The sequence below is a fragment of the Diorhabda carinulata genome, chromosome X (genome assembly GCF_026250575.1).
Source record: "Diorhabda carinulata isolate Delta chromosome X, icDioCari1.1, whole genome shotgun sequence".
NCBI lineage: Eukaryota > Metazoa > Arthropoda > Insecta > Coleoptera > Chrysomelidae > Diorhabda > Diorhabda carinulata.
In genome coordinates, this window is record NC_079472.1 from 18,720,294 (window position 1) to 18,730,554 (window position 10,261).

General features: G+C 32.8%; 1 protein-coding gene across 3 annotated transcripts in view; it reads right to left on the reverse strand.

Moving 5' to 3' along the window:
- Positions 1 to 8: 8 nt before the first annotated feature.
- LOC130902287 (protein melted) overlaps positions 9 to 10,261 on the reverse strand; it is a 35,861-nt gene continuing 25,608 nt past the window's right edge. The window contains exons 1-12 of one of the 3 annotated variants that reach the window (XM_057814277.1): positions 9,246 to 9,702; positions 8,775 to 9,023; positions 7,074 to 7,248; positions 6,851 to 7,014; positions 6,525 to 6,734; positions 4,973 to 5,136; positions 4,720 to 4,916; positions 4,403 to 4,638; positions 2,423 to 2,639; positions 1,997 to 2,364; positions 1,521 to 1,943; positions 9 to 390 (exon numbers count right to left, since the gene is read on the reverse strand). In XM_057814277.1, coding sequence (XP_057670260.1) covers positions 136 to 390; positions 1,521 to 1,943; positions 1,997 to 2,364; positions 2,423 to 2,639; positions 4,403 to 4,638; positions 4,720 to 4,916; positions 4,973 to 5,136; positions 6,525 to 6,734; positions 6,851 to 7,014; positions 7,074 to 7,248; positions 8,775 to 9,023; positions 9,246 to 9,392 — 2,805 coding nt within the window. In that variant the 5' untranslated portion in view covers positions 9,393 to 9,702 and the 3' untranslated portion in view covers positions 9 to 135. Of the gene's footprint in view, positions 391 to 1,520; positions 1,944 to 1,996; positions 2,365 to 2,422; positions 2,640 to 4,402; positions 4,639 to 4,692; positions 4,917 to 4,972; positions 5,137 to 6,524; positions 6,735 to 6,850; positions 7,015 to 7,073; positions 7,249 to 8,774; positions 9,024 to 9,245; positions 9,703 to 10,261 lie in introns of those variants that run through there. The other 2 variants (XM_057814276.1, XM_057814278.1) reach the window with 2 other exon arrangements.

The window sequence follows — 10,261 nt, forward strand, 5'->3', positions numbered from 1 at the left end:
TGAATTTATACAGATAAACAGAATCGTATTTTTCGTACATTATTTGAGCATATAACATTACTGTTGAGGAATATATTTGTACTAGATTCAATTCCACCGATAAAGAAACAAAATGATTTAAAAAGATTAAATCAATCACACAACAGTTCGACTAGAGCTAATACCTCTTGCTGGTAAAGAATTGCTCTTATTAGGCAATTCTTTGGCGTGGGAATGTGCAACAACGATGCTCAAACATTGGACCCACTCTTCGGCATTTTTTCCATCCTTAGGTTTTAAAATTAAAGTCTGATTTTCCGTGAAAATTTCGAAAGCTTTTGGAATATTTCTAGCGCCCCGTGACACTTTCACTGATCTTATTTGATTTACATCGATTGATTCACCGCCACTCTGAAACATTAATTCATCTAGAAAACATATATTTTTATATTTTTGGATTTTACATTTAATTTTTGATCAATATTCTTCAATAATTCCAGTACATTAATAAGCTTTAGATGATTTTCATTCAAAAATTAACAATACTAATAGAATTATGCAAAGTTAAATATTAAAGAACAATTGGTAGCTAATTTATTAAACATTTTGTAGTCCAAGAGTCATGTAGAGTATTTAATTTAAATGAAAAGAATCTGTACAATTTTATTTCGGAACTTTGATAATACCATATCTAAAAAATATTCATTTTAATCAAGCTACACCTCATTGGTTTCCTTTTAGAGTACTGTATCAGAATACACCTGATAGGTATTCTACTGCATGACATGCGTTTCAATGACCAATTTATCATCTTCAGAGAGTGAAGAGAAGACACTAGTGTTAAGACAATTTAATCGCAAGTGCTGGTGTGGTGGTAGTAGTGATTCCTAGTTCTATGGGGAGAAAGATTAAAACTCAGGTTTATTTGATTCTAGAAAGTGCCTCTTACGCACTATGCAGAATATTCCTTAAACAAGAAACTTTGAAAGTGAGAATCTAACCTCTTTGAAGCTATGGAATTTGGGGGTGAGTGTAACTCTAATAGGGAGGCACAATAGGTCTTAAAGTTACAGTTTAAAAAAGGTCCAACATACGTTTTGATAACCAAGTAAGCCTCTTCAGAGACAAAGGGTAAACTACCTTCAGAGAGTGTAATTGTGTGTGCTGTTGTAGTGAATAGGGCGTTCCGTATTGATACCACCAGTGCTCACATAAATTCGAACTAAGCACCTAATAAAATTAGAGCAGGAATTGAGGGAAGGGAGGAAGATTACACACATAATGTATATCTAACTTCCTAGAAGATGAAACAGATACTAGAGATAATTAGAAGTGTGAAATTTGAAGGTGGCTCTAATTAGGAAGCACAATAGTTGCAATGCAATTAATATTTAACTTTTTTAAACTTTTGAGATCAATTTCGGTCCAATTTCTACGTCAATACCATATTATTTCCAAGTTATTTAATATTGAATTAGTTTGTTTATTGAAGTCTTGGAAAATTTAATCAACTGTTAGAGTTGTAATTTCAATTTACTTACCGATCCTCTACAACTCAGATGCGCTCCAGACAATGTAAAATACCTAGTTCTCCATCGCCTAAATAACCTCCATTTTCCTTTTTTCTCTTTCAATTGGCCTTCGATTACTGGTCTTGTATCTCCTCTTAGGAACCCAACTGCTTTTTCGGGATGGGCACATAAAAAACATCCCCAAATTACACCACCAATTCCTAAAGAATCTGGAGCTTCAGAAGGTAGTATACTCGAAGGGCATACTTGAAATACGTCGAAATAACCAGAGTGGCGTAATTCGTTAAGGATGGAATCTTGGTCTTTCGCACAAGGAAAAGCACTAGTCACTACCGTTAGGAATGTTTTGTTTTCACATTTCAAAATGTCCCAACAGTGTTTTAACGAAGCTACTTGGGCGTCTCTAGAGCTTAAAGCATGTGAATTACGTGCCTGAAAAAAATCAATTTTTCAAATTATAATTAATTGATATTAAAAATTCTTACCTGTAACGATATGAACATTAAATGTATCCAAATCCGTGGATTACGAGTTCTCATAGTAAAATAGGTTTTAGAATAGAGACAGTGCTGCCCTCGAGCTTGACAAGCGAAATGTAATTTAGCAGACTTTTTCTGTCTCTTTTCTTCAATAGTACATTTAGCCGGTGATGGGATTCTAATAGAAACTTTTTCCATATAACTCTTAATTTTATCGAGATGTTTTTCGCAAAAATGTTGTATGGTATCCCTCATGGGGTACGGTTCGAAAACGCTCATTCTTTGATTAGCCACCGAATTTTGATTTATTAATGTAACACTGGTATTATTCCGACGTGATATTACCGTAGTGGGACCACTGACGTTGACGCTACCTACAACATAACACAATTAAAAGAAATCAAAATAAAGAAGAAAAAAAATATTACTTACCAGATATAGCAACGCTATTCGAGTTCGTGTGATCAATAGCCGGCATTGGTGGTGGGGTATGGACAATACTATTACCTATAGGTATAGTTTGGGCTACAGAACTGCTCACCACGGATACTTGTCCACTGGATATTGGTCCCGTATAACCCGAACTAACGACAACTGCGTTATTGGAATGGAGGGAAGGTGAAGTCAAAACTAAAGGACTACCAGAAATCTGAAATATATCTTTATATTTACTATTCCTTAAAAATTATTTTGAATTGACTTATTACTATTTATACCATTTTTTATTAATCCAATCCTTTGCAGAGGAAATAATCCTATGTCAAATACCACCAACCAACAAACTCTCAAATGCATTACCAACCAACTCAACAATTATTCATTCTTATCACTACCTGTCGTTGTTTATCATCCTTCTTTTCTATCTCTATATCTGCTTATGTTTCTCTTCTGACTATATATCTTCTTTCTCACTTCTTTATCTTATCTTTAGAAATTTCTCTTTGTATACATATGTATCATTCTTTTCTTTATTGTATTAACTTACTCAATAATATCTTTTTCTTATCACTATCTGTCGTTTTTTTTTCTTTATCGTCTTTCTTTACTATTTCTACCTCTACTTTTGTTTTTCTTCTGACAATTCTTTCTTTTCTTTCACTTATTTTATCTTTACACATTTCTCTTTGTATACCTATTCTATTTATCTTTCTTTTCCTTATTCTACCAACTAATTCAATAATCTCTCATTCTTTTCACACTACCTGTCGTGATTTCTTTTTATCGTCTTTCTTTTCTATCTACTTATGTTTCTCTTCAGATAATATCTCTTTTTTTTCTCACTTTTTTTTATCTTTACACATTTCTCTTTGTATACATACTTCTTTCCTCTATTCTATTAACTTAATAATATCCCATCTTATCACTATCTGCTTATCTTTTTCTTTATCGTCTTTCCTTACAATCTCTACCTCTATTTATGTCTCTCTTGTGACTGTAATTCTTTCTTTTATCACTTCTTTATTTTCTCTTCCTCCTCCCATCTTTCTATTTAGATAATTGTTTATCTTTTTTTTCTTTATTCTACTAACCACTCAATAATCTTTCATTCTTATATCTTTCTCTATATAATTTTCATGTTGTATCTCTACATCTATTCCTTTTCTAGCTCATCTTTCTTTTCTCTCGTTATATTTACTTCCTTCACTTTACCCCTCCCCCTTTTTTTCATCTCGATGTATCTTCTTTTCTTATTATTTCCCTCTCACTTATTCTTGTCTACTACTTTCTTCCATCCTTTCTGTCTTCATGTTGCCCCCTTGTTTTTTCTATAAACGTATTTTCCCCCTACCTCTTCCTATTTTTTTTAACATTGATTTTCTATCTATCTATCTATCTCGACCTTTTTATGTACCCTTATTTCTTCTTCCCCTTTCAGTTTTCTTACTTACACCTTTTTTTGTTAGTATCTCTTGCTCATTTGCTCTTCTCTCACTTGATCTTTCATATTTATCTCTCTGTATCCTTTTTCACTTTGTTTTCCCCTTTATCATTCTTCTCCCTTTCTATATTTCTTTATTCCTCTTATCCCCTTATTTTTTCTTTATCAACTTGTATTATATCTACCTATTTTTTCTTTCATCTCTTTATCCTTTTTCTATTTTTTTATATGTCTATCTATTTATCTACCTTTCTAATGTACAATCTTTTCTATTTTCTTTGTTTTGTAGTTTTCTCCTTTTTTCTTTCGGTATCTCTTGCTCTTTTTTTCCTCTCTCGCTTTTTTATTTCCATCTTGTTTCTCTCTATATATTACTTTCTCTAGATTTTATTTTTCTCTCTCTTTCCATTCATCTTTCTATTTACTCTCTATTTCTCTTTTTTCTTTATCTACTTTTATTCATTCCTTTTCAATAAAAATTAATGTTTATTTAGCAGTAGCACAATTCTTCCTAGAAATACCATCGTATTTACCTGAGTGGGATGGGTTCCAATAAACGCCAAAGGACCTTGACTTAAAGGTCTCTGCATTCTAGGTGGTGAAATAGTAGTAACTGTTACACCTCCGCTAGATACCCGAACATTTGGCCCAGTCCATTTATTTACTCCGGTCACAGTAACACTATTCGCCAGCGGAGGTACAGGAGTAGCGTTAATGTGTTGAGAAGAACTTAGACCTGTCATACTTTTGTGGAGTCCTCCTACGGAGCCTAGAACAAATAAAAAAAAATATCGTTTGTTAATATTATAATGGGAAAATTTACCTCCAGCTATATTAAGTTTAGTCATACTTCTGTTTGTATTAATACTAGGAGCGGTATGTAATCTTCCCGTACTCCTCGAATCGCCTAATTTAGCACGACGCGTATACCCGCCAGATGGAGTTGGCGTAGTCGTATGTACCCCGCCGACTTTCACAATTGTCACTCCTCCAGAAGTCACTTGGCTTTGAGTAGTCGGCGTAGTACTTTGACTAATCTGATTTGTACTAAAAATTAATCAGGAAGAATGATTCAATTAATTAATTCTAGTTCTAAAACCTACCTGGTGTGATGTCTGGATCTTATTCCTAATAAAACTTTATCGGTAAAAAGAACTGGATAAGAGCTGCATAATAAAGTCGCTTGTCTTAGTAACGCAGTTTGAGAACTTCTGTCAGCTTTGGGGAAATATTCGAGAACAAAATTCAAAGCGTCTTGAGCTCTATCCTGAAAATTTGAATATATATAAAAACTCCTCTTGGGGTTAACGACTAGGTGGATCGAGTAACCCTTGCCGGCCTCAAGTCCGGATAAAGGAGGAAGGTTCTGAGCAACCTGCCTATGGTAAGAACACACTCATGCTCATAGAAACATTGCACGAACAAGGAAAAAAGGACAAGGAGGACAAACATGCTGCAAGTAGGGTGTTGGAATGGGAAAAGACCAGGAGATAATATTGGAATAATGGGGAAGAACTGGCCGGCGAAAAAAGCATCCAAGCGGAAGCCAACTAGAATATCAACAGGCAGATCACCAAAGAGATGGGCCGAATCATGGTCATCGATAATGAAGAAAATTGAGAATATCGGAGCTCTAAAATAAGTGGAAGAAGAAGAACTTGTTTTATTTATTATGATCTTAATCATTTATAATCCTAATTCATTTCGAGACTTTACTAAATCTAAAGAATGTACTAAGAAATATTAGAATTTTTTAGTTTTCTTAGAATTTATTTAATTTGGAGTCATAAATGCCTTATATCACATATATTTGAAAAATATTTTTTTTTCTTCAAAACGCTGTATAATTATTTACTTTTTTCATGTTGATTTCAGGATTTGGACTAAATATTTAAAGACAATTTTCTCGATATTTTGTGCACCTTAATGCACTGAAGGTTGTTATTAGATGAAGTTAAAGTGAGATCATAACAAACAAACTGTTAAACATCCTTCTAAATAAATTTTTTCACATCTAATGGCACTGAAAGCTTAGTTTCCATTATTTCTGTCAAATAGATTGAAATATTAAACCATATGATTGTTCCATTCATGGAAACATTTGAAGGAACATTTAAACATGACTTGTCCCCTTGACACACTTTGAAATTGGTCCAGAGTTGGAATTTCTGGAATTGTTGGTGATATTCATAATGAACATACTATTTATTTCTAACACTACTGACTGAACTTGACTTACCCTTGTGTTATACTAAATTTTTCCATCAATAAACCTTCTCCCACGAAAATTAGTTCCAGCATAAACACATTTATTCCTAGACTACTAAACTATAGCTTAAATAGGGGCAAAGGGCCACAAGAGAAGGGTTATTTGTGAGAAAATTTAATATAAAACATGTAAGTCAAGTTAATAGGTTTTATTTTATGTTCAGTATCTGAAGATGATAACTTGATATTCGAATCGCGCGTCAGACAGTGTAATTGTGAGTGTTGGTGTAAACAGTGTGTTCAGTATGAATATCACCAACGGTTCCAGAAATTCCAACTTAACTATGATCAACTCTTCAAGGAATATTTCTATTATCCTGGACTTTTTCATAACGAAAGGAATCTCTACTGAGTCCAACCATATCACATCAAGTGGTAATAGAATACCTTGCTCAGTTTTCCAACGGCACTGATGATTTGAGCCGCTGCACAAACGGTTTGCGGATGTTTTTGAGCTGATTGTTTTACGGCATTTATATGATCAACCAACAGTGTTGGTATTCTTTCGGCCATGTGAACAAAAACTTCTAACGTTGGTCCCACAGTTACTGGACTACTTAAATATTCACACAATTGAGGAACGCTCGCTTCTAATAACTGAAAAAATGAAAACTGTTCATTATAGGTTCAGCATAAAATGGTTTCATTTTCTGGGATTAGATAATTTGACTTTTTTTGGGAAATAATGTTTAGCAATTCCTAACAGTACTTACTGTGGGATTGTCTTTTGCCATTGAAGTAAATAAATTCAACAACGCTAATTTTTCTTGGTTATCACAATGGGGAAGCAGTGAAACCAAAGCCATCGCATGACCTTGAAAAGGTTCTGGAGATACTTCATAAATATTCGGAAGAACTCTACATAATGGATAATTGCCTGCATTACAAGAAAATGAATATAATAATGTTTCATTCGAATTCAAAATATGTTTATACCTGATATTATAGAATCCATAATAGGTTGTACATGAGGGGTAAGTAAAGAAGCGTGTTCCATAGCTGCTAAAGATAAATAAGAAGCCATATTTCTTGATAATTCTTTATTACCCTTATGTAAAAATTTGACTGCAACAGGCAAAGCTCGTTGCATTACAGCCTTTTTCGTATAGTTCTAAGCAACATAAAAATTGATTATTAATTGATATTCATTCACCCAAATACAATTATATATAATTATCCTGATATTAATAGCCATCTTTCAAACGATTATTAACATAAAAGCACCTGGTCGCTGCTGAAGTTCTTTTTTCGTATTATGTCATCAAATATCACCAAAGCTTTAAATCTGTGGACTTCATATGAGGACTAATACGAAAATTATATTAAAATAAATTATTTAACAAAAGAGCTTATGATTCAGTAAACTCTGATGCCTCAAATCATAGTGATCTCAAATTATTTTCAACTTTAAGTAAAATACTTTAATGAATTTACTGGAACTTAAATTAAAATATTTGATTTTGTTGATTCACCTAGAGAAATATCACAAGTTATTTTCAATTCTCTTTGAAAAATTATTAAGAAAGAAAATTTCTTTCACTAGCTTACTGTATGAACTGTGTGAATACAAATCTTGGGTAGAAGTGATGAGAATATTTTCAAAATAAATAATATCCCAGAAAATCAGATGCGCATCCAGAAAATGGAGGGTTCTGAGCCCATTGGGATAGAAAAGTTGGTTTCTGGGCCATATATTCCTGCCCCTACATATCTATTTTCCACAATCTCTACAATTTGTCCACTGCTATCCATTTGTTATTATGATTTTTTATTTTTGGTAAAGCATAGATTGGGAGACCATATGTATGGACACCTCACATTCTTATAAAATGCTAAGATGCCCTGTCAAGTCACAGGGCTTCATATATGCATTTATTGCCCACTTTATTACTTCACTTTCTATGGAGGTTCTCATATGGAAGTTCAATAGTTTATGTTAGGTCCCACAATGGATTTGTAAATCCAGTTCAACATTTTGGTTTTAAGCTCCATGTTCCTCTGACCATTCTGCAGCAGTTGTATAAAGCACTATGTGCCTTATGGCTTCAGAGGTTAGATTTGAAAATAGTTTAAGTGATAAAGAGGAATTTAAAGAAGTAATGAGAAATTTTAAGACTAATGTTTTATATAAAACTCTGAGACCTATAAGCGTAACAAAAAAATTACTATGAATTGTAGATTTACTTGACAGAGAGGTCCAGTATTACTACCAAAATATACCAACAGACAGAAATATTCAGAAGGACACAGATCCAGATGTCGACAGATATCTTGCTCCAGAAGAATCCAAATTTTAAAGCTAGATCTTAAAAATCGTTGATTACCAGACCTTATATGTTTTTTTGTTAAAACTTGTTTTTTAAAAGTACGTACTCATTTTTTTTAAACATAACTATTTGTTTTTTTTAATACAGAAATAAAATGAATGATTAAATATCATATCTAGGCTTGTCCATTTTCATATACATTATAGCTAAAAATCAAATAAAAACATAAATTTGAGAGCAATAATACAAATAGATCTTGAATTTCTCTATGGTTTACCGGTTTGCTTATCTAATTTAATGTTAGTTTTATAAAAAAGAGAAATCTATTCATTCCACAAATCAAATAAATTTATAATATACATCAACTTACCAAAAAAATACAGGAAATGATATCAGATGATATTTTAGCATGTGGAGTGTCTTCATCTCTTGCCATGGCTTGTAAATTGTGATGTAGGCAAGATTCCAACAGATTAACAAGAGCCTCACAGTGTAATTCAACACTTCCTGTTTCTCTTATACAAGAAGTAACTCTGGTTACACATATTTCTACCACACTTTGATCATTATCATTATTAACATAATCAGGCAGAGATGCAATTATAGTTATTTCTTTCAACTAAAAAATATGTTGACTAAATATTAAACATCCTAGTTATATGAAATCGAAAATAAATATTTTGATGAACAAACTGGAAAAGATAATGTTAAAATTAACATAAAACATTAAATCTGAATAATATTTATATGTAAATTTAAAGTATCTGAAGTAATATTTAAGAATAGCTTGAATATAGTTGAAAAGTAACCACCACCAAGAAATTTTTAAAAAAATGCCTACCACAATGGACAAATCATTAACAATAATATGATCGGGGATTGAAAAAAGGTCACCGGCTCGAGAGAGATCCCGATTTTTCAAAACTTGCATAAATAATTCGTGCATTTTTCTGTTAATTTTTTCTTCAGCTGCAACGTTCACACTCATTTTATATTCAATTAAATCACAAAATTAAAAAAATCGTGCACATTTATAAAAATTATACTCGGCTAGAGTTTATAACAAAAAATATAATAAGATTCTACATTCTTTGACGATGTAAAACTGTTACAGACTTGACACAAAACTGTAAAAAGCAACATATTTGTGGTATGGTCATTGACTTCGAATCTGCACTCATGAACGACTGAATGTGAAAGTAATTTTTATTTTGAGACGATACAGGTGGTTTATACACCTGAGTGTGCGCATGTTTTAATGTAAAAATAAAAGCAAAGCAAAAACCTACCGAGATTTACTAAAGTCGAGACAGATAGGTAAACAACTGCCATATGTCAAATCAACGATAGGTTATCCTTTTTACAGTGTCGTAAATAAAGTTGCCTATAATAGGATACTTATAGAGCGAAGTTAATAATTACTTTTTTTATGGGGACACTACTACGGTTGCCAGCCGTCCTGGATTTCTAAAGACAGTCCCCATATATGGATAGTTCTTATGGGAAAAAACTTCCCTACGTTATGATGCCGACAGTATTCATTTTCTCTCTCGTTCGAGACACTTTATCTATACTGCGCATGCTTTATGTGCGCAATAGATGCGCAGAACAAACTGGAATGCCCAGAGGAGAGAACAATACACTATTTGTTTCAAACAATCTGCTCTTGGACGTGGTAAAAACCGTTGTGACCTGCGTACTAAATATCCTTCTCTCTAACGCTTATGTCGAGAGTTTATGTTCTCACATGCAGTTAAAATGGACGAGGTCCCGATACTACTGCAGCGTGGATTTAATCGCCCTGAGTCGGCAGCCCTGGATATACTGTAAAAAATTTCAGTAGCTTCTTGCTTTCCT